Here is a 24,593-nt window from a genome sequence, read left to right on the forward strand (position 1 = left end):
GGATGGGGGAGGGAGCTTGTAAGCATATAAGGTCATTGAGGGTGACATTTTCTCTTCTCCTCAACGAATGTTTTAATCCAAAAAATCCTGGCTGTTTAGGCTTTTTAGAGTTGTATTAAAATTACAATACATATATGCATTGGACGTGAAACCAAAAATACAATGAATCTTGTGTCACATGTTACTAGTGATGGGGGAAGTCCTAATGAGTGGGTTGGGTGTTATTGGCTGTGCAAACTGGGGAGAAATGTAAAAAATATATATATAAAATAGAAATAAAAAAAACATGCCGAAAAAAATTAAGTTTTGGCTTTTACATGCTGTGTGAACATAGTCATAAGCATTTTCCATACTCTTTTGAGCCTTTATTAAATTAAACCTGATGTTTTAGTTGTTGTGCATTTAAGACTGACATACGTTAGTTAGCTATTTCCTTTTTCCCATTATTGTATATTCTGTATTGTGCATTTTTAAAAAAACAATTTGAAATGAAATGCTCATTCTAAGGTCAGTGTGAATGGGCGGGGCTAAATTGCTGTTGTCTGGATATACCTCACCAGCTGTTTGAACAGCTAGGTGTATTCAGTCTTCCAGCTCGTTACTGTCCAGCTCAACACACACTGTGATACCTGTGTGGATTAAGGGCGTATAAAAGACTTTTAGACGGCACGTGTTATTTGACTGCAGTGTGAAGGTTCTGAAGCGGCGCTGCTTTTACTACAGCATCACAAAGCTCATTCATTCTTTTCCTTTTCAGCATTTTTTTTCTAGGCCAGGCACATATTCCACTCCAGTTGTCATGCCAACAGATTAGGGTGTTCTTGCAGTCTATGCAGTGAACTGAGTAAGCACGAGGGTGCCTCAGAGATTCCAGGCTTCAGTGCACACACACACACATACACACACATGCACGCTGATGAACCGGCACACACACATTTACACACAGGTAAAATACTCTCATAGGCACCTGACTAGAGGACAGAAAGCATGATGTAGTCTGAAACAGGGTGCTTTCAAACATGCCTCATGTGGTCTGGACCTTTAGATGTCTCAGGCCCATAATTTAGATGTTCAAACCAAAATAGTAGTACATGTGAAAAGTGCCTTGATCCACGATCCAGGCTAAATGACCAAAATGTGGTCTGGATCAACTGAACCATGGTCTGGTTTGTCTTCATTGTGAAAGAATCTTTCTAGAGAACAATTACGAAAAGATGACGCAGACTTTTATAACCTATTCAGCAACAGAAGAAGAAAAAGAACCACTTTGTGGTTCAACGTTGTGTTGAAATCAGCCTCCTCTTGGTGTGCAGGCATGTCACACAGCAGTATTGGTGCAATCACTTGATTTTATGACTCCGGTATGGGCTGTATCCTTAGATAAGCAACATTTATACTTGCCATATTTTTTGTCGCACTATAAGGGGTAGTTAAAATCCTTTAATTTTCCCAAAAATCGTCAGTGTGCCTTATGATCTAGTGCACTTTATGTATGAATTTTACTAGTCAGGTTGTAAGGAGAAGTAAAGCCACTCTGCTGAAGTACAGCGAGTACAGTCGTTTCAGTTTAGTTCTCCAGCAGTATTAGCGTTAACTGCTAACCACGCTAAGCGCTAGCTATTTGGTCACTAGCGGTTAGCCTCTAATATTAATGCCCCAGCTTTAGTAGAAATCTGTAGATCTAAGCTTACTGTAAACAAAGGGAAGCGCTTTTCTCACCCAAATAAACAGTTTTCAGGAGAGAAATATGTGTAGATTAATATCCAGCGCTCATTTGACTTGTCTGGCTTGTCTAAAATGTTTTTTTTTTTAGATTATAGTTTTGTTTACTTAGCTTGGTTTTACCGAGGCCTGCTGAATTTAGAAGGAAAATATCGGGACACCACTGTTTAGTACTACTAGTTACTAGTGTCATATAAAATGCTTCTTATAATCCAGTGCACCCTATGTATGAAAATAAACCAGAAAATAGACGTTTATTGGTAGTGCACCTTATAATCCTGTGTGTCTTATTGTGCAAAAAATAAGGTAAGATGTTTACTTAGGGCGCTCACTGCAGCATGAAACCAAGACTAAATTTACAGTATACAATGTAATAAACACAGGTAGTCTGAAGTTTTAGGTGTAAAATCACCCCCGACACAAGTCTTGGTCTCAGTTTGTAACTTATCTACATGCCTGTCTGTTAGTTCTGCTAGTTCCCAGTTCTGCTGACCTGTTCAGTAACACTGAACAATATTCAACTGCACTTACAGTTACAACATATGCCAAACATTTCTTCTAAAATAAAGGGCTCAAATAATTGCTTTGCTGCAGTAAGAGTCTCTAATCATCTGAGAATGCTTTACACTAAATGTATGAACATTGCTGTGAGGTTTTGTTTGCATGTAGTCACACCAATCAACATTAGCACAACTCATCCCAAAGGTGCTGGATGAAGCCAATGGTTCAATATGTGTTCCATCATAGTCTGAATGACTTCAGCTGTATAGTACCCTTTAATGCTTTTTAACCCTTGGTTATCTCAGTCCCGTAAGTCTTTAGACTTTGAGGTGAAGGAGTTAAGGGTGCTATGTGAGTGCAGGATTAGATGGAAAATTACAGTAGTTTATTTTAAGATCTGTTTTATTTTACTGTTTAATTAATTTTGTAATGCTTTCTTTTCATATAGTTGATAAGATATAGTCAGATGTAAAAAGGTCTATTGCAGACCTATTGATGACCTTTTCAACATGGCAACTTTTTAAATACATTAACCTAATTTTGTACGTTTTTGTTGGTGATGGGGCACCTAGACTGGTATGAGATCCTGGGAAAAATATAGTTAGAAGAACAAAGCTTGGTTTCCGATTTCTCCTGGATGCCCCTAGCCAGTATTTGGGTTTGTGTTTAATCCAATCATTAGTTCACCTGATTTAACATCATTAAGCATTGATTTAATAAACCAGGCCAGGGATAATTATTATAAATACTAATATACTCCCATGAGGAGAGCTTTGGAGATATTTTAATTAGGTCTGCACATTATTATTAAAGAACAGGCATAGTGTTGTTTTTTTGTTTTGCAATAGGCTATATGTTGCAATATTAATAATGCAGAAATTTTATTCGATTTTTTCAACAAGACAAAGATTTAACTTCATGCTGTTGATAATGCATTCTCTTTATTATCTGTAAGATTGAAGTAAAATAAATTATATTTGGCAGATGAAATGAGAACAGTGCAGATTTTCCTTTTCAGTCAAGCAGGTCATATTATAACTTGCCTTATGTGACACTGCACATCTTGTAATGTAAGTATTGTGCATGTACACATTGTGATGGGAAAGGCAGAATCAATATGTTGTGCTGCCCTAGTTTTAATAAATACAGTGACATACATAAAATAATTCCTTTTTTAATACAGTACCCTAATAAATAATACATAAATATAGATGATGTGTCAGGAAACCTTTAAATAAATAGTGTATCTGGCTAAAGAAGAAGCAGATTGCACTCAGAAAAGAATTGAGAAATCAGTTCATGGTCCATTTCAATGAGAATATCCTTTCAGATTCTGAATTATTTCAGACACCTCAACCGTCAGCTCACGCTCTTTGTCTCAGTGCAGAGAGCTTATTCTTCCTCTGCCTCCAAAAACCTCAAATGCGCAACTGAGCGAGCTGCTTATGTAACACTCACCCAAAAAAAGCTTGACTCATAATTTTCTCCTGCTCCGTTTGCCGTATTGGAAAAGCTTAGGGCTGAAATGTTTTCTTTGGCTGAAGATGCAGCGACCCTAAAATCTTCTCAACAGACTGAACTGTGTGCTTCAAATAATCCCTAATGCATCTAAATCTGCAAATGTTCCTGTCTGGGGTTCTGCTGAGCTCAGCTCTGTGCTACACACATGCGGAAGCTGGGCTACCTCTGGGCAGGATTGTACTGAATGTGTCATTATAACATTTGTTCATTTGTACATGCTCTAGTAAAGATATATGAATGAGAGTAGAACTCCTTTAATGATCGTGTCACTGGATGCCAAGGCATTATATTATGAAAATGGAAGACCCTGTTTACTACTGGTCACATCTTGCAAGTTAAGTATTAGGATTTCTGTAATTTATTATAAGGCACACTATCAATGAACGTCTTTTTTCTGGTATGTTTTCATACATAAGGCGCACTGGATTATAAGGCGGGTTTTAAGCGACAGTAGTTAGGAACAAGGGTATCGCCATGTTTTTTTTCTAATTTAGGAGGACTCGCTGCAGGGAGCCCTAAGTAAACAAAAAAACATTTTCTTTCAAAGTGAAATGAGCACTGGATGTACATCTACACAGATTTCTGTCCTAAAAACTGTTTATTTGGGAGAGTGAAGCAGTTTTACCTACAGTAAGCTTAGATTTCCAATATTTTAGCTTGATTAGCTGCTTAGCCGTGGTTTGCAGCAGCGCTAGCCGTGGTTAGCAGCGCTAAGCACTAGTAAATGCTGCCCCACAGCGCCACACTGAGGAGTTCTGGTAAGCCAGGGCGATATCAGCTAGCGGTTTGTCCCACATAGCTTGTCTTAACACTGTAAACACGCAGACTACAGTCCAATATACTCACCTCTGAAAGGCAAAAGAGCTAGCGCTGTGGTTAGCAACTAATGCTAATGCTGCTCCAGTCTCGGTCTTGGAGAACTAAACTGAAACTCCTGTATAACCCTGTACTTCAGTGAAGTAGCTTTACTGCTCCTCACAACCTGACTGGTAAAATTCATACATAAGGCACACTGGGTTATAAGGCACACTGTCGATTTTTTGGAAAATATGGTAAATAAGGCAAAATCTCAAAAAAACACATAGTGTAAACTCACTAAGACAAATTCAATTCAAGTTTTTAATTTTTTTATTATTTATTTTTTGTGAAAGTATTTGCTTATATCCTGGAGTTAAGATTTGAATAGCAATAAAAGTTGGTTGCTAATTTAAATGTTAATGGAAAAAACTTGCATAAAAAACACAACAGAGACTTTGTGTGTGTGTGTGTGTCTTTCTCTCTTTTAGCATAACATGTGCCTTAGCCTAGTGTTAAGGTATTGAGTGGTGGCTTTGTATCCACAGGGAGTAGAATGCTGGTGCTGGACTGACTTCACGTCACAGCCTCATCCCCACTGGATTTAATGTGGTGTGTTTGTGTGTGTGTGTGTGTGTGTTCATAGACTTGCCAGATGTGATGTGATAAAACTCTTTTCGCTGCATGGCACTGACTCTCTGAGTAAATGAATGTTTAACTGCATTTCAGGCTCCAAACTCTGTTCAGCTACACTTCACTTGACCATCCATCTATCATATCCATTAGTTATTTAAAACACATATTTTTAGAAGCCATGAAATTTTCACGCAAGGCTGCATGAAATTCACTGCTGGTGTGATGAACTCAAACATGAACTCTGCAGTTGAAAAAGACTGTTACTGTGGCTTTTAAGAAATATTTCACGGTCATGGATATCACAGTGCATGATGTCCTCATTACTGTGGCTGACTGTGATATGGCATGTTGTGTTGAGTTTATAATTTTGCCATTAATTATGTGTTATTGCTTTGAAGTGGACAGGCACATTTGCATATAATATCCTGTGTAAATGCACCCAGTATAATGCATAGTCAGCAGTAAATAAACATTCTTTATAGTCTAGCTGTTTAAATCTGAATCTAGAATCCAGAATTGGTAGGTGAGACAGTTCGTGGCCAATCAATTATGTTATCTGTTTCCTTAACTTCCAGTGATTACAAAATCCAGAAATGAAAACTGGATTTAAGGTCTAGAATGGATGACCTCTGCTTTATATCTTGAGCATCATCATGTCCTCATAAATGTTCATTTCTTTTAATTAGAGATTTAAAGTCGGGCTGCATAGTGCTCAAATCTCGCACTCAGTCGCGCATATGATGCATGCAAAGAGGGGCCTCGCTGTACCTGACTATTCATTAGGAAGATTTTTAGAAGGGGTCGCATCAAAGGGTTCTGGGAAGAGGGATGGTCTTATCAACTTTTTGTATGCAGTACTGGTCATGTGGATATTGCAATAGCACACTCTTATGGCAGCAGTAGATAGAAGCAGGCATGCAACAGTGACCTGAAATATCTGGGAAACTACACGGGCCACGGAATAGTAGAACCGATGAATTGTCAGATTGTGTGGAGTGACACCATGATGTGAGGTGCAGATTTATATGGTGCTAAATCTTTTATACCCTTGGTACCTCATTACTGCGCTTTGACAGTGCAATGTTATTTTAATAAGGTCCTGTAAGCAGTATCCCTACATTTTCTCAACGAGCACTATTCCAACAAGACAATGCCCATCTGCATACAGCTGCTGTCTCAAGAGTTTGCCTATGCATCAATGGCCAAATGGTGATTTAAAAATGATAGGTTTCTTGGATTTTATCAAATTAAAAAACCTCTGGAATATAATCAAGAAGAAGATGGATGATCACCATCAAACCAAACTCAACTGCTTGAATTTTTGCACCAGTAGTGGCATAAAGTTATCCAAAAGCAGTGTGTAAGGAGGAGAACATGCCAAGATGCATGAAAACTGTGATTAAAAACCAGGGTTATTCCACAAATATTGATTTCTGAACTCTTAAAACGTGATGAATATGAACCTGTTTTCTTTGCATTATTTAAAGTCTGAAAGTTCTGCACCTCTTTTTATTCCAGACATTTCTTTTTTCTGCAAATAAATGACAACATGTTCAGTTATGTTCAGACAATATGTTCATTTTACATAAACATATACCTATAAATAGCAAAATCAGAGAAACTGTTTCAGAAACTGAAGTGGTCTCTTAATTTTTTCCAGAGCTGTATAAACACTCCACCCCTACTGTAAAATCTACGTTAATATTCAACCTGCATGGAATGAACTATCACTGGACACCATTAGAAAGCCCTTTGTATAAAATTAATCTAACGTTGGCATTTTCCCTTGTGGACCCAGTGGTTTTCAGAACATTTGCATGCAGTTCTTTGGTCTTCCAGAAGTGCTTTATGTAGAAAAACATAATGTTACATTGTTAATTCATGATAATACCATTTAAGTTTACTTACTTTAATAAACAAGTATTTATTTGTGAAGATGAATAGACTCACAGCCATGTACTGGGTATAGCAGCAGCATGGTGCAGATAGCTGAGGAACACTCAGAAGTGTTGAGAAGAGGCGGTACCTCAGCTCTGATCAGGGCCTGTGTAGTAGCTCACAGCGAGAAGAGATGCTCTCTGACAACACTGTCTCATCTGTTTGTGTGTTCGTGGTGCCACGAATGCGTCATCCCATCGGCCCACTCACCTCACTGAGCCGTGCTTTAATTCTTTAATGCTGACTGTGAGACTGGAGCTGTGAGCAGCTAATAGTGCAGCAGAATTAGGTAGCCTGTGTGTCATTCACCGCTGTGAGATCATAGCTCATGACGGTGGAGCACTGATAAGCGCTGACGTATTGTGCAGGAGTAAAACAATCTACAGCAAGAGGATCTATAGCAGAGCCCACAAATGAAGGGAAATATCAGTTAATGACTAGTGATTTATGTGAATCTCAGTACAAATATTTTCTTTTTATCTATCTAACATTTAAAGAGGCATTAGAATGGACAGTGTGCTTACTCTCAATTTTGTTGTATTTAATAATAAGAGTTCAGTACATTAAAGTGACATGCCAAGTCAAGAGGGAGGCTTTGATTGTCATTCCATGACACAGTGCAACATGGGACAACAGTACAATAAACAACATAAAGTGAAAATGTACAACAAAATTGTGCAACATAGCACTAAATCATTACAATTAATAAAATAAATACAGCAGGCATTAGACAATTTAACAGACAGGACAGTGCAGTACAGACACAGTAAAATCTGAATGTGTGTGGTGAGAATAAGGTGCAGAGATATGTAACATACTGTAACATATAGGTCATACACGAACAGTGAACCTCAAACACTGCTCTTGTAACTTAAATAATTTTTTTATACACCTAAAATGACATAATCCCAAACTACTAGAGCCTATGGCCTAAAAAAAATTGATACTGGTACCGATATGATACTTTAAATTTGGTACCGATACCAAACGATACATTTTTTTATGCCTTTTCTAAATTGTACCCAAAAAATACAAAAACGATAAAAACATATTTATCTAACAGCCGGCATGAGTAATCTCATTCTCATACTGTCACCATGAGAGACATCTTTCTGGATCTTGTTGGAACAAACAGTGAGCATGTTTGTGACGTTTTATTAGGAACAAAAATCACTGCTTGTGCTTAAACTACAAATATTTTTCCTACCCATATTGCCTTATGACTTAGTTTTAAGAGTTCTTTTTAAAAACTAGATGTTTTTTATCTGTATGATAATATCTTAGGAGAAAGAGAGAGAGAGGGAGACAAAGCGAGTGAGAGGGTGAGACATACATAAGACACACTGGATTATAAGGTGCATTTTAAGAGGCACTAGTTAAAAACACAGGTGTTGCATAGAAATTTACACAGATTTCTCTCCTGAAAACTGTTTATTTGTGTGAGTAAGGCACTTCTGTTTATTTAAATTAATCTTAGATTTCCAATACCTTTAACAGCCTGGTTAGTAGAAGCACAAGCTGTGGTTAGCATCGCTGAGCACAAGTAAATGCCGCCAGGCAGAGCTACACTGAGGAACCCTGAGTGTTTCAGTAAGTCAGGGTGATATTACCTAGTGGTTCATTCCACATAGCTTGTTGTAACACGGGAAACGAGCAGACTACAGTCCAATAATACTTACAGTACCTCTGAACGGCGAAAGAGCTAGCGCTTAGCATAGTAAGCGGCTAATGCTAATGCTGCTTAGTGCTGTAAAAACTTCACTGAAACTCCTGTATAACTCTGCACTTCAGTGGAGTGGCTTTACTGCTCCTTAAAACCTGACTGGTAAAATTCATACATAAGACGCACCCGATTATAAGGGGCACTGATGATTTTTAGAAAAAATGTAAGCTTTAAATGTTGTGTCCTGCCCACACATGCAAGTGTGCCAGCTAGCTCTGCTAGAATATAAATAAATATTTATGACTATCCTTATTCATAATTCCTCACTAAAATATTATACCTGTTCATTGGTGTAAAATTGATCAATTTTTAACTGTTTTTGTAATGCACACTGACTAACCAAAATAAAAACACTGCTGAACTTGAAGAATCTCACAGTTCTCAGAGAGATGATGTCTTTTTCAGATTTGTGAACGTTCAGGAGGCTTCTCTAACCCTGAATTGTTATTTTGGCTTAGTTGAGCTGATGTTAGAACACTGTGTTTATAGTGAGGGGCTCCAGGCTGTGGTGATACTAGAGAGCAAATGAGATGAAACAAAGAGAGTGATTATTGTGCTCAGTCAGCTGAGAGTGAGAGAGAGAGAGAGAGAGAGAGAGAGATGCAGATGTTTCCAGAGCATTGATTCAATGCATTCATTAACACACACAACCAAACACATAAACACACACACACACACACATTACCTAGCTAAACCTGCCTCAGTCACCTGTCCCGGTGCTAACCCTGTCTGTTTACTGTAATTGCAGAGCATGATAGCACACACACACGCACACACACACACAAGAATTGATTTATTTTCCTTAGTCGTTCTGTACCTATTGACAAAACAATGTGCATAACTTGTAATCATTCCATTAGACAGAGTTTCCAATCATGATTCTAAAGCATTCTTTCCACACTGACTGCAACTCAGGATGGAATTCATTGGCATGAGGGTGCGTCCTGCATGATCAGCCTTATTTTATTAGGATGTTGTGTTCTGTATATATAATATATATGCACAATATATCATTTGAGAATCAGTATCTCTATGTGCAATTTATAAACATTTGTGCAATGTTAAATTTAATTTTCAAAAACATGTTGCTGCTTGATACAAAGACAAATCATGTCATCGCTCTACCCAAAATCATAAATTTTACTCTAACCATCAACACACAAATCACATTATTAATATCATGACATATTGGATCATTGACGTCTAGCGAAATATGGTTAAATTTTGTTCTGAAAGAGAAAAACAGGACAAATGCATTAATGAAACTGAAAAGAAATATACAATTGTTTTATGATGTAATTAAAAGTATCAGCCCTAAAGGCACAGTAAGAAAAACAGGCTATTTGATTTAATTGATGTAAAGGGTCATGTACAAATGAATTACGTTTAAAAGATGGAAGTTGGACAGTGGAAGTGACAATGAAGAAACTGATGATGACATGACAGTGAAGAAGCCTGAGAGATGATAAAAGGCCTGACTAAAGGCTTCAGGCTTTTTCAGGGAGCTGCGTGGATGGCCAAGTCCTCCAGCTTCGTATCTAGTTTGGGCTTGAGGGAATGAGACACAGAAAAGGGGTTAGAGGAGCGAAGCATGTGGGTCGAGTAGTAGAGTGTGGGGGTGGATGAACAGAAAGATGGAAAAGGGGATGGTGGAGGAGAAGAGAAGAGGAGATGTGTGCATTGACATTAACATCAGGCCAGCTGAATTATCCATGAGCGGTGCAGGCATGCGGCTGGGTCTAGGCAGCTTCACAGGCAGTTTGTGATCTTCAGGGGGTCTGACAGGCTGCCTGCTGGCTCCTACCCCCATCTACACACACACACACACACACTCGCATGTACACACTTTTAATTGTGTGTCGTGGGGGTGGAGGTAGTTCAAATAAAAAAAAAAAACACTTTTTTTTTGTTCAATTTTGAATTTTGAATCCGAATCTGCATTAACTGTATTAGCAAGTTAGATGTTACAGCAAATACAAATATATGTCTTATAATTAGTACATATTAATTGTAGTCTTTATGACTTTAATATGGTATTTTACATTTAATTACAGTAAGGAATTCTCCAACTCAGCTCAGAGAACATAGTGTCATATCTCAGTGCTGTTTGCTTTATACCACTATACATCATCTGTCATTTGGAATGGTGCCAAAATGCTAATGCTTATCTGCTCCAGAGATTCCTATTCTTTTGGCAGGTACTTCTCTACCGATGTCTGTGTCAGTAGTGGGTGCATTGTAAAGTAGCTAAATGCATTCATTAGAAGACGTGTTACAGCCCAGTTTAGGATCAGGGTCAAATCCTTAACCAGACCAAACATCACCCTACTACCATAAAACTTTCCTAACTCCTTGCTAGTAAACCAGGTGAAAAGGATAGACAAGGGTAAATGACACACATCCTCTAATCTTCCCCAAATAAGTATGATACAATATATAAAATAAAGTTAGCAAGCAAACTGAGTGCAAAATGAGTGTGCAAGGATGCATTAAGCAGGATGTTTTTCCAGGTCATCAAAGGGGAGGAGCCCTGAACAGCTCTCTCTTTTATAGAAAGCTCTTGGCCCTTGTGGCCATTTGTGGGACTGCACACTATACAAACTAGAAATACACAGAAGACAACAGCAGCAGATACAAACAAGAAAAGGTAATATTACAGCCGCAGTTTATAACAAGTGTCCATAAACATTTAAGGAATATATGTGTAAAAGATAATACATGTTTTTTTCACAGTGTGAAATGTTCTTCAGAGCTGCTGGTTTATTTTTGGCAGTGATTTTAAGGGAAGGTCACAGATGTGGAAAGATGTGACAGTTTGTGTGATAGGAAGAAGAAAGCTGAAGGATTTGTGGGCATATTTCTGAGAGATCTAAGCGGCAGCATGGTCAGACGTGATGTGCTCAGCAGATTTAGTGTGCTTCAGTGAAGGATGCTTCACTCTCCTGAGGGCTGGTGTGCTAAAATCTCTTCAGTGTACAGCAGAGACAGCTGAGCGCTGGACTCCTGCCGTACACCGCTTCTCCTGCTTTATTTAGTCTTCTGTCAAGGTGCATTCCAAACCAGCTGACTTATTCATGTCTGCTGTATGTGTGTGTGTGTATGTGTGTGTGTCAGACGAAGTGTGTATTTCTGAGCTTTTGTATGTAGGTTGCTTTGTGTGTGTGTGTGTGTATGTCCTAGAGCAGCCTTGTGCTTATTATTGCTGTAATTTTCTATAACTCTCTTAATTTGTTTCTGTGTTTTTCTGTCTCACTTTTGTTCTGTCTTTGTCCTTAGTCTTCAAGATTCAAAGTAGCCTTACTGTAACGAATATGAGATGGACTGCAGTAATAATGTTTCATAATTTTGCATCAGCTGTTAAAATATTTATTGTGTTTGTTTAAAGCAGTATTATGTAGCATTTAGTATAGCATAGCTAGAATTTGTTAAGCATTTACCTTTTGAATAACAGCTTTAAAATCATGCCGATGCTTCAAAGACCTGTAATAATAGGTATCTTTATCTTTGCTACTACAGCCTCAGCATGCAGTATATGGGTATGACAATCCCAACTAGCTGAGAACATCATAGGGATGTTTACCAACAGAAACATCCCTTTGATGTTCTCCAGAAAGGTTAGCCTATAATGTTACAGAAATAATGTTCCAGGAAAATTCTGAAAATACTAATGGGTTGCATCCCAATATCATTACAACGTTTTTCAAATAATACTCACCTGAACGAATACAATCGGAAACATTAACCGTAACATTCCAAAACTAAAAATAAAAATGCTGACACAAGTGATGTTGCAGCAATGTTACCAGAACGTTTAAATGTGTTCAATAACAACATAAAAAAAATCTGTCATAAAAATTGAAAGATTAAACATTCTAAGAATGTTAACTGTAACTTTCAGAAAATGTTCTGCTAACCAAAAATTGTTATCTGAGATGCTAACAAGAACTGTAAAGAATAATTTATGCTCAGCATTAAGTACAGATACAGATTCGGACAGAGCTTTCGATCTGTACTTTGCATTAATATTATCCATATTATCATTTTTAGTAAGGGTTGTGCTTTATTTGCAGTGATTACACAGTCTGACTTTATATCTAAAAATCTCTATGACCAGGATGTTGTCACTGAGGTACTTGGTCTGGATCACTTTACTCTTTGTTTATTAACAGGTAGCATTCTAGTGTAGCCTGAGTTTAAACTTCATTCTTCCAGTGTTATGTACATGAGTTCTTAAATATGGCATTTTAATTCAGTGCATTACATGTTTTACTGTCCTTTTCTGTCTTTTCTCTCATTCACACTTGTTCTTAATCTGTATTCTGTCTATATCTCATTTCTCCCTCTTTCCCATGCATTCTTTTCTTGCTCAATATCTCTTGCCCTTTCTTTTTTTCTGTAGGCCTTTTCTATCTATAACCTTTTTTTTTCTTTATTTCTGTTTGTCTGTCCCCTCCCTTTTCTTTTATTGTTCTCACTCTACATTTGCATTCTTTCTTTCTACTTCTCTGTCACTCTGTCACACTCTTTTTCACTTTCTCTCTCTCTTTCTGTGGTGGCATTGCCAGGAAGTCTTTTTAAAAAATTAACTCAGCCACTGTGTTTGTGAAAATAAATTAAACAGCTCAGTGCACTGTTTTCCACGCTGGACGATTTAAAGGCTGTTAGGAGGAGTGCTGCTAATGTATTGTGAGTGTTGCATTAGTCTCTCAGGCTCAGATGTGGTTATTTATAACCAGAGGCTTTCTGGAGCTGAAAGTTAAGATGCTGAGTACAAAAATAAGATCTCATTCTCCTTCTTTTCTTCCAAAAGGAACAAAAGTTTTTTGTCAGAGCAGCACATGTCTCAAACACTGAAAATAAAGAGTTCCAGCTGAATACACATAGTTGTAATTCTGAAATACAGCAGGTAAAATGTGCATGGAGTTTAGTAAGTCTTTGGGCCATTTAAATTAGAACTGTGGTAGAATAGAATTTCGCTCCAGTAATATATTTTACTGGAGCATCTTTGGAAAAGCTTTACACTAGATGTTGTTGGAACATTGCTGGGAGGATTTGACTTTAGTAAAAGTGTTCCAGTTTAACTGCTGTAGTGGAATCTTGACATTGGCCTTGGTTCATGGAGCATGTCATTCTGTTAGCAATGTGTTTCTATAGAGATAATACAGAGAGAGAGAGTGTATAATTGAACACATTTGTCAGCTTAGGATACACTTAAAAATAGCTGAATTAAAAAAAGGGTGCCTGTATATTTATGGACATGATGTGTACACTCTAAAAAACAGAGGTACGATATGAGTACTTTTTTGTACTCGAAGGTACATTCTTTATAATTGTACCCTCAAAGGTACAATATTGGTCTTTACAGGGTCAGATTTGTTCCCTCTGAAGTACAATGTCTTTCCTGACAGCAATAAGTACAAATTTGTACCATTTAACCAGCCAAAAGGTACATTCAGTATTCTGTATCACTGCACTAATGAACAGTTTATATTTAAATTGCACATTTTTTATTTGAAAGCCAGACAATTTTGTATCATCAAGTTTTTGAGCCATATTTAGTTGATGATAATGTTTATAATCTTTATAATCTATACTGGCACAAAAACCATGGGTACAAAAAAGTACTTTCACTGAAAGGTACTTTTTTGAACCTTAATATAAGGTACAGCCCCAGCGACAAGCTTTGTACTCTTTTAAGTACAAATCTGTACTTATATTTCTTAGAGTGTAGGATAAGGTTAATTATTTTCCATATTTGCATACACATGCAGGTTTCTGTGCAAAAGTATCCACATTTATTAATTATGATCAAACCATTTAAATCTTTACAGTCAGAAAGTGTACACATACTTTTCTGGACAAGCTGAGATATACAGAAGTGCCACTAGAGTGATTTGAGAGGATTTAACACAAACATGACTCATGTTACAAGTGCTGTCTTGTTCACAATTTCCCCTTTTACAAATAAGTAGCACATCAACATGATTTTGATTTTAATTTCATTTCAAAATGCTGCATAATGTTGCTTTAAGTATGACTATTAAATATGTTTGGATGAATAGCAGCTGCCCAGTCAAACTAACATCAGAGTAACATTAATAATCAATACTAATTCTTCATTTTAATACTAAAGCACAGGAATGCTTCTCAAAGCTCCTCTTTCCTCTCCTTCGTCTGCATGTGTTTTCCTCACGCTCTCAGCCCATGTTGGCTTCAGTAGCCTTAGGGTCTACACTCACTTTTAGCTCTGCCAGATGGGGCTTCTGTTTGTTTTTCTCATTTCAGCAGAAAACTCATGTCAGTACCCTTCCATTTCTCTCTCTCTAATTCTGTCTATCTGGCTCTGTCTCTCTCTCTGACTCTCTCAGACTCTGTCTCTCTCTGACTCTTTGTCTGTCTCTCTGATTCTATCTCTCTGATTTTCTATCTCTCTTATTCTGTCTGTTTATGACTCTCTGTCTCTCTCTCTGATTCTCTTTCTCTGACTCTCTGTCTCTCCCTCTCACTCTTTCTAATTTTGTCCCTTTCTCTGATTCTCTGTCTCTCTCTGACTCTCGCTCTGTATCTCTTTCTCAGATTCTGTCTCTCTGTCTAACTCTCTCTCTGTATCGCTCTCGTGATTCTCTCCGATTCTATGTCTCTGATTCTATGTCTCTCTCTGACTCTCTCTCTCTGTAAAATGTACTGATGTAAAGCAGTGTTATGTAACATGAATTAATAAAGTAAACTTATTGGAGTTGGTTGTTTAAATGTGCAATGAAGGTGACAGTTAAGGTGATTTTAAAGTCCGGCCTCCTTCCCATCTTCCTCACCCCTCCATCTCCTGCTCCGCCTTCTCATAACCGTCGACCTTCTAAAATAGTAAAAGTCAGACAGCAGTCTCAGTTTCGCATTTAATAAACGTGTAAACTTTATGCATTTTCTCTTCTGTCTGTTCTGTAAAAGGTGATGTAATATCTCCTCATTTCAGTTGGCCTCTCTTATTGTCTTTTGTTGATTTTGGCTGAAATATATTTGGGTGTATATGTATTTGGAAGGATATAGGAAGTATTTGCAAGTTCTTCCTTGAGGTTCTTTGCCAGGGATTTACTGCAGCCCTCTTAAACATAAAATTTGAGATAATGTTTAGTCTAGGACACTTAAGTATCTATCATGTTACCTCTATCAGCAGTCACATCATCAGCAAACACCAGTGACCTATTTCCACTGTTCATTCCATAACAGAGCCTTCACTGTGTTAGACAAATTATGTTGCATTGCTTTACATAATTACCCATCTTATTCCTCTCCGTACCTAAGTTCATTTTGGTTTAATCTGTTTAAAAAAATAACTTTGTTCCAACTTGAGCGTGCTTTTGTGAAAGTTTATAACATGTATCTAAAATGTGTAGTCTGTAATCTTTAAGTTATTTTGGTGTTTGCTGAGTTCAATGTACCATATTGTTGATTTGGCCAAGTTTCTGCTATTTCTCAGAGAGGGTTCATTTTTTCCGCCTCCTTCACTTCATCTTCAACACCGCTGTGGACTGCATAATGAGAGTTTCTTTGAACAGCTACCAAATGTAAAATCAGCACTTGGAATCAACTCAAGACCTTTTACCTACTTCATTTATCATGAAATAATGAGAAAACAAACCACACTTGTCCATTAAAGCAGAAGTGTGAGAATTGGTATTTTCTGCTCCTGGGCTCTCTCTGTAGTCAGGAGGTATAATTTGCACTGGGAGTCACCCATAAAAGAAGCACTTTTATATGTATTTTATGAGTTGGGAGATCAATGAAGGAAAATAGATTTGCTGACTTAGATGGTAGAGTAATATTACAGGAGTTGACTCAAAAATGACTTGGGTTTTGCCGTATTCCACAGTTCTCACAATAATTCTCCTGTCTGCTTCACCAGAGTTAAATAGTGCAGTGTCTGGCACCAGATAAGATTCTGTTTTTATTTGCTGTTATTTTAAAGTACAGGTGCTTCAAACTGCTCCTGGAGAGTCTAAAATGCAGTGTTTTTTAAACCCCTTAAACCCGTGAAAGTTTATATTTCAAAATAATCTTGTTTGATTTTTTTTTTTATGAATTCATTGTGGTCTTGCACAGAGACAAAATTATGTCACAGTTCAAACACCTGTGGACTTGGCTCTGTATATGAAAAGCAGGAAAGCTGTTCTAGAAGTACATTTTATTTTATGTTGTTCTTATTAACATTTAAGCTGAAAAGCAGTCCTGTTCTTTATTGCTGTTTTGTTAAAGCAGGCCCTGACTATCTTTGTTTTTTGTTGTGTTTGTGTTTTACAGTGAGCAGAGCATTTGCCAGGCTCGTGCCTCGGTGATGGTCTACGATGACACCAGCAAGAAATGGGTGCCAATCAAGCCAGGCCAACAAGGCTTTAGCCGCATCAACATCTACCACAACACTGCCAACAATACCTTCCGTGTGGTGGGGGTCAAACTGCAGGACCAGCAGGTGCCTCATTTTAACACGTTTACATTGGGGGCCAGATCATTCAGTCATCGCGGGCAGGTGGATTTAAAGCATGTGGGACAGTGGTCTAGTACTTTGTGAAGTGTTCAAGGTTCTAGCATTTAAATACTTGTGAGATAAGATGATATACTAATTCTTATCTCACTTCAACTTTAGACTTTATTTAATAGGGGTGTGCTATATCCTATCGTATGCACTAATATCACCAACATTATTGAATATTGTGAATGATATTATACCCTGAAATATCACCCCCCTAATTATCACATCAGGGTACTATTTTTTCTGTTTTTAGCAAAAAGAAATTTACACTGTTCTCATTTTCCATTGTATATCTACTAGAGAGAAATCATATCTGTCCAGTATCATTTATTTCAGTTTAATCCTGGATATATGGAGATATCTGGAGTGCATTACTAGTATCATGACATTCTGGATCATTGACTTCTATTACAGTTCTAATAAAATGATTTATTTGTTGATATCTCGGGTAGGGGTGTGCCGTATCATATGGTATGCAATAATAATTTTTAAATTTTTATTTTGTTGCAGTAGAGTATTCTTGAAATTCTTATTTTTATAGCAGCATTATCGCAAAAATACCATGAAATATTGTGATATTGCTTTAGGGCCATATTGCCCACCCCTACTATTTACTGTAAGCATGTACTTAATATTTAATATTGGAAATATTCAGCCAAAAATGACAAAAAGGTGCTTTCTGTGTTTAGGAGAGACAATACAGAACAATGATGTGTTGCAATGTTCCCTCTAGGTTTTTTTTCTCTTTACTGGACTGCACTTAAATGAAAGACAAAAATGCATTTAGGCAATTTAATTTCTTCATATGTGAAGAAAGTTGCGTGTACTACGGTAAGATAATTGTCACCAAATGTTTATTTACATATAGGCAGTTAATTAAATGTGTTGTGCTACAGACTGCAGCTACCCACACTGGGTAGAGACTCGTATTGGTATTTTAATTTATGTAGTTATTTGTTGACTATCTGACCAGGTCCCCAATATTCACTTATCTACATGCTCTTAGTCTAGATAGCTATGCAGTGTAAATAGGCTTTGCTATGCTTAAGTTGCACTATACTTAAACTAGGATTTAAGTACTTTTTTATTTTAATGTACATGTAAATGATAGGGAGCTAGTCAGATTGATGTAAGATTCAATCCCTGATTGCTGACTGATGTTTATGCCCCCTCTTCCAGGTTGTCATTAACTACTCCATCGTAAAGGGGTTGAAATACAATCAGGCGACTCCGACATTTCACCAGTGGCGTGATGCCAGGCAGGTGTACGGACTCAACTTTGCCAGTAAGGAGGAGGCCACCACCTTCTCCAATGCAATGCTTTTCGCCCTCAATGTGCTCAGCACCCAGGATGGAGGTGAGCATACGTTACATGCATGGTGAATTGAGTGATGGAAGTCAGCTTTTTTTTTTTTGTTGTTGTCTTATTTTAAACAGTAAGCAAACTAGTTCAGGCAAGACATTAGTGAGATTGTTTCTCTAACTGATTAAGTTAGTCCTGCTCTTGGGTACTGCCCTGCATCCTGCATGTTTTAGTGTTTTTTTTACTGCTGTAACACACCCAAGTTTATCAGCAAGGGTTCATCTGCTGGTTTCTACTGCCATCTGTACTGTAAACAGAATGATTGCCTCCAGAGATTCTTGTACTTGTGCTGTAATCTGTAGGTTTGACTATACAGTTTGGTGATTGGTGTCACGTGGAGGGTGGATAAAGATTGAGGAATATCATTTCACGTGTTTATGTGTTGTTCTGGTATGAGTGGATCAGAGACAGCAGTGCTGCTGGAGTTTTTAAACACCTCAGTGTCACTGCTGGACACCAACCAGAAATATCCAGTCAACATCATCCTGTTGACGCTGATGAAGGACAAGAGGATGACCAACACAAACTGTGCAGCAACAGATGATCTTCTGTCTCTAACCTAGGGCTGGACAATATGGCCATTCCCCCCCCCCCCCCCCCCCCCAATATATTTCTTAATTTTGGTCAATACAATTCAGATATGAATATTAATATAAACAATATAAAAGCCAAGACACCGAAGTGCTGAGAATGACCCACCACCCAAACAATACCTGGTCCAATGAAAAACAGGGGGAAAAGAGGAAAGAACCAGAAAGCACGTAGAGAACCAGGAGGACTACATTTAAAGTTTAGTTGGGTTTTATTTGGAAGGGTGGCTGTCGTGTTGGTGTGTCCATTAAAACACAGGAGGATGAATAGACTTTAACTGATGCAGTTTATTGACAGTGTCTTTCACAATGATGCAGAGCAAATATTGGATGCATGGATAGACAGTGATTAATGCATGGATGAGGATGCAGTATGCTTTGAATGGATGAAGGAAGAAAGATCATGGATCGATGAATGGATGGAACGATGGATGAAAGGAGGAAGGTAGTGGATGGATGGATGGATGGATGGATGGATGGTTTATCGACAAACAAACACAAATATAAGGATCAATAAAACACAAATAGTGCAACAAAGAAACTACAAACCAAGTGAACAAACAATCACAATCAAAATGGACAAGTTAACATAAATGGATAAAGTAACAGAACAGATAATGTACACAAACACACATCCAATGGAAGCACAGTCCTCAATCCAAAAGGGGTTTGAATCCTCAGATCATGCCATACAGAGAAATAAAAATGGCCGACAGTGACCTTTTAAACTCTAAGCCCCACCTTATCCTGCTGCAAAGGATTATGGTCTTTGTAGTTTTTTTTTTTTGTTTTGTTTTTTTAAACCTCCTCCCAGGGAATTTCCAACACTACAGTCTGTAATTCTAGAACTCAGTGGAGTTTAGCTCAGGGAAGCCGATGTATAATGGGTGTAGAACAAGGATGTGCTCATTATATTTTTATATGACTTCCGATTGGATTTACTTATAACAAGTTAAAAAGACTGGTTAATTACTTATTTAACATTTATCATACAGGACACAGCTACAAACCCTGAGGATAAACCATATCCTTGCAGACCCTCTGCGCTCTACATACTATGTATGCACTAAATCCCACCACTAGCCACATAACCAGTCTGACCTCTGCGGCTTCGGACGATCTGCTTCTTTGTTGTTTGAACTCAAAGAACCCGGAGAGATAAAAATAGCTGCAAATCAAAACTGTTAAGAAAAAAAGAAGTTGATGACAGAAGGCAGTCTGGCTGTGATGTAAAGGCGTAGTGTAGGGAGTATTAGACTGCAGGGCGGAGCTGACTGTTTAAACTCATGTAATATGGGTAATGAGATAAGTCTTTAGAGGCTGACAGACGGTCTGAGGCAGGCGGGGACAGGGGCTGGGCCGGGGGGATTAATGAAACGCTAATGAAACCCTCTACTGAGAAAACTGCAGCCTGAGGATGCAGTGGTGCAGTGTGTATATAAACGGACATCATTGGACAGATGACTATGAAAATAGTACACCTTTCCTTTAGAAATGATCCGAAGAAGTTCAGAACTCTCTCATTTGTAAAATTGTCCCAAATGGCTTTAAGTCACCCTACATGAACACAGCAGTCTTATCTTTGTGTGAACACGTTATCTTTGGGCTAATGAGTTGGCGCTCTCGCTGTGCTCTGGCAGTTCTTCTTCCTAATACCAGTGAACATTTGTAGCAGAAGTTTCTCTGATCACTTTTAACCCAGATACATACAGTGAGTTCTCAAGTGGATCTGTGGCTGAGTGTTGAGCAATGCAAGCAGAGCTACTGAGCCACATTCTGGGCATAGAGCCTGCATGGCCGTTTGGGAATCACAGTGCCCTCTAATGGTGTGCACTGAATCAGCGGCGCTGACTTCAGACTTGTTACAGGAGAACAGATGAAACGTGGAGCAGAACTGTGTGTAGTTGGAGAATGTAGTGCAATAGACAACAGTACAGAGATTAAAGGAATTTTACAGCCTGCATCTCCTACATATGTACAAGTAATGATTATAAACATATACACTGTACTATGTGTATATATATCTAGAGTGAGAGTATCACAAGAAAAACTTTGTTTTTCTTTGATTTAAAAAAATACATGCAAATAAAATGAAAACTTGGAGACCCCAAAATGGAAAGGTGCACAAAAGTCAAAACAGATTAATCTTAAGCCTTTAAAAAAGGTCAAATGTTTCAATAAAATGTAAATTTGATTTAAACATACAGTTTTGTAAAAAAAAATAAGGGACCACTTAATGATGATGTTATTCCTTGATTTTACCAAATTGAAAACCTCTGGAATATAATCAAGAGGAAGATGAATGATCATAAGTCATCAAACCAAGCTGAACTGCTTGAATTTTTGCACCAGGAGTGGCATAAAGTTATCCAAAAGCAGTGTGCAAGACTGGTGGAGGAGAACATGCCAAGATGAAAACTGCGATTAAAAACCAGGGTTATTCCACCAAATATTGATTTCTGAACTCCTAAAACTTTATGAAAATGAAATTGTTTTCTTTGCATTATTTGAGGTCTGAAAGCTCTGCATCTTTTTTATTGTTTCAGCCATTTTTCTTATTTTCTACAAATAAATGCTGTAAATTACAATATGTCATTAGACAACATGAAATGTCTGTAGTTTGTAGAATAAACCAACAATGTTTATGTCACTCAAACATCTACCTGTAAATAACAAAATCTGAGAAACTGATTCAGAAACTGAAGTGGTCTTTTATTTTTTTCCAGAGCTGTACATAGTGGAGTGAACAGAGTTTTTAAGTAAGTTTCAGTTTAATTATTCAGCACAAAGGCTGGAGCAGCATTAGCATTAGTCATTAACCGTACTACTTAGGACTACGTACCACATTTGTAATTCAGAGGCGAGTTTATCGGACTGTAGCCTGCTGCAAACCCCGGCTAACACTGCTGGAGCAGCATTAGATGCTAACCGAGCTAAACACTAGCTTTTTTGCTGTTTAGAGATGAGTATATCAGTCTGCAGCATGCACGTTTTCTGTGTTAAAACAAGCTATGTGGTACGAACCGCTAGTTAATATTACCTGGCTTACTGGAACACTCAGGGTTTCTCAGTGTAGCATTGTCGGGTGGCATTTACTAGTGCTTACCATGGCTAGCATTAGCGGTTAGCCACTAATTCTAATGCTGCTGCACCCAGCCTTAGTGGAAATCTGGAAATGTAAGCTCACTGTGAATAAATGGAAGCGCTTTACTCACCCAAGGTTCCATTTCTCTCAGGAGAGAAATCTGTGTAGATTAACATCCAGCACTCATTAAAGAATTACAGTTTTGTTTACTTTGCTTTGTTTTACTTAACTTAGTTACCCACCACCACCACTACCCAGCGGCGAGACCTGCTGAATTAGAAAGAAAATGTTGCGTCACTCTTTTGTTCCCTTTATGTATAAAAATAGACCAGAAAATAGACGTTCATTGATAGTGTGCCTTATAATACGTGCAACTTCTAATCTGTAAAATACTTCTCAAAATGATTCTCTGTGTTACCTGTCGTTGAATACATATGTGGCAGATAGATGTTAGTTTTAAAAATTCTGGAGTATTTCTGTAAGGGTTAATTGAAATATTGCTAGTTGATATATTCAGATACCCTCTGTGGTTTCCAGTAACACCCAAACCCTTTCATTTCATTCACATGCTCCCATTCTTCTTCATACAGTTTAATTGCATGAACACAATTCCCTCAATGACATGCAATGAGATCGAGCCACACATAGAGGGGGTACGGAGGTAAATGAGACTGGGAGCTTCTAAGTTATTACCCAGGAAGTGTTTTCCCAGTACAGTGCTAATCTTAATTAAACTCAGTCGTTGAGGAGTGCTCCCCTGGGCTCATTACTAGAGCATGACTCCCCGGTTTTTCTTTCTGTCTTTGAAAGGGATTGACAAAAAGAGATAAAGAAAAAGGCGAGGAGGGAGAAGAGAGAACAAAGGCTGTTAGGCAGCTGCTGGTACTGCACTCATTCTGTTTGTGAATAGCAAATGTCGTAGAGCGTAATGAGCTCCGGGAAGTTCAAGACACAGTACAGTACCACAGTTAGGTTGGCGCAAGTAGTTTGTTCTCGAGGTTAGTTAAAGATGTGCACAGTTTACTCCAATCCCAGATTTTGTCAAAACCACCAAGACATAATGATTGTCTAAAAGTAGCTTATTTAACCACTTTTGGTCCCATAAAAACATGGGCTACACTGATCAGTATCTTTCTAAGAATTGTCTCAAGTTTGTTTTCGAGAAAAGTCCCAACCTAAAGTCTACATCTAATTTATGATGTGTTTAATGATTGGTTCCTTTGTTGTTTGAAATTTAAATTAATTCCTAAATAGAAAACATCGATGAATGTAAAAATATAAGATATAAAAAAACTTGAGGTGAAAAAACCTTCAAGAGCAGTACCTATAGCCCTATATATATATTAATACTGTAGCTTAAATGATAATATTAATGCACACTGAATTCATTGTATTTGTTAACTGGAGAAAGAAGGGAATTGTGGCTGATTTTAATACTGTAATGCCTCTAATGGCTTCAATAATAATATATTGTAATTTGATATTAAACTTGTCTTACTTGTGAGATAGAGCTTTTGAGAAATATCTCTTGGAATACTTACATTTTGAGTATTTTAGGTCCATTTATAGTGTTTTTGAAACTATATAGGTCTATAGTTTCCATTCTTTAGTTGTTCTGATAATAAAGTCTGATTTCTTCATATAATGTGTAATTTTGTGGGACAAAGAAAACCCTATACTACAAAGACTTAATTTTAATCCTAATGTTTTATATTATTTATCATACTAACAGTAAATAATAAGTAGTAATAAAATAAAATAATAAAAATATTGTGATATACCGTGAAACCGTCAGAATCTTGAAAAGTACTGCAATATACATTTTTGGTCATACTGCCATATATGTCATATAGAACCTTTTGTACTTTGTAGATGTAACATCTAAAACCTTGAGTTTCCTTCCTGTAAATAGGACAAACAAATTAAATTTTTAATGAAAAGCATTTTAACTCATATCTCATATGCCTGTATTACAGGATATTTTGGGTACGAGACTGAGTCTGCAGCCTTGCTGAGGACCACATTAAGTGCCAGAATGAGAACTGAGGCCCCTTAGGTCTAAAGGGCCAAATTAGGACTAAGCAGGACCACAATTGCACAGTTTGGGACAAGAAACTTAAGAGAGTGCCCTCTGATGGCTTGGAGGTGTGTGTGTGTGTGTGTGTGTGTGTGGCAGTGCATGAAGCCCGTTGGGG

At 37.6% G+C, this 24,593-nt stretch overlaps 1 protein-coding gene across 2 annotated transcripts in view; it reads left to right on the top strand.

Annotated features, from left to right (window-relative positions):
- evlb (Enah/Vasp-like b) overlaps positions 1–24,593 on the top strand; it is a 73,118-nt gene that overhangs the window by 32,523 nt on the left and 16,002 nt on the right. For both annotated transcript variants that reach the window (XM_049482897.1, XM_007232842.3), the window contains exons 2-3: positions 17,132–17,300; positions 18,540–18,717. In XM_049482897.1, coding sequence (XP_049338854.1) covers positions 17,132–17,300; positions 18,540–18,717 — 347 coding nt within the window. The remainder of the gene's footprint in view (positions 1–17,131; positions 17,301–18,539; positions 18,718–24,593) is intronic.

The sequence above is a fragment of the Astyanax mexicanus genome, chromosome 1 (assembly GCF_023375975.1).
Source record: "Astyanax mexicanus isolate ESR-SI-001 chromosome 1, AstMex3_surface, whole genome shotgun sequence".
In the NCBI taxonomy this organism is placed as follows: Eukaryota; Metazoa; Chordata; class Actinopteri; order Characiformes; family Acestrorhamphidae; genus Astyanax; species Astyanax mexicanus.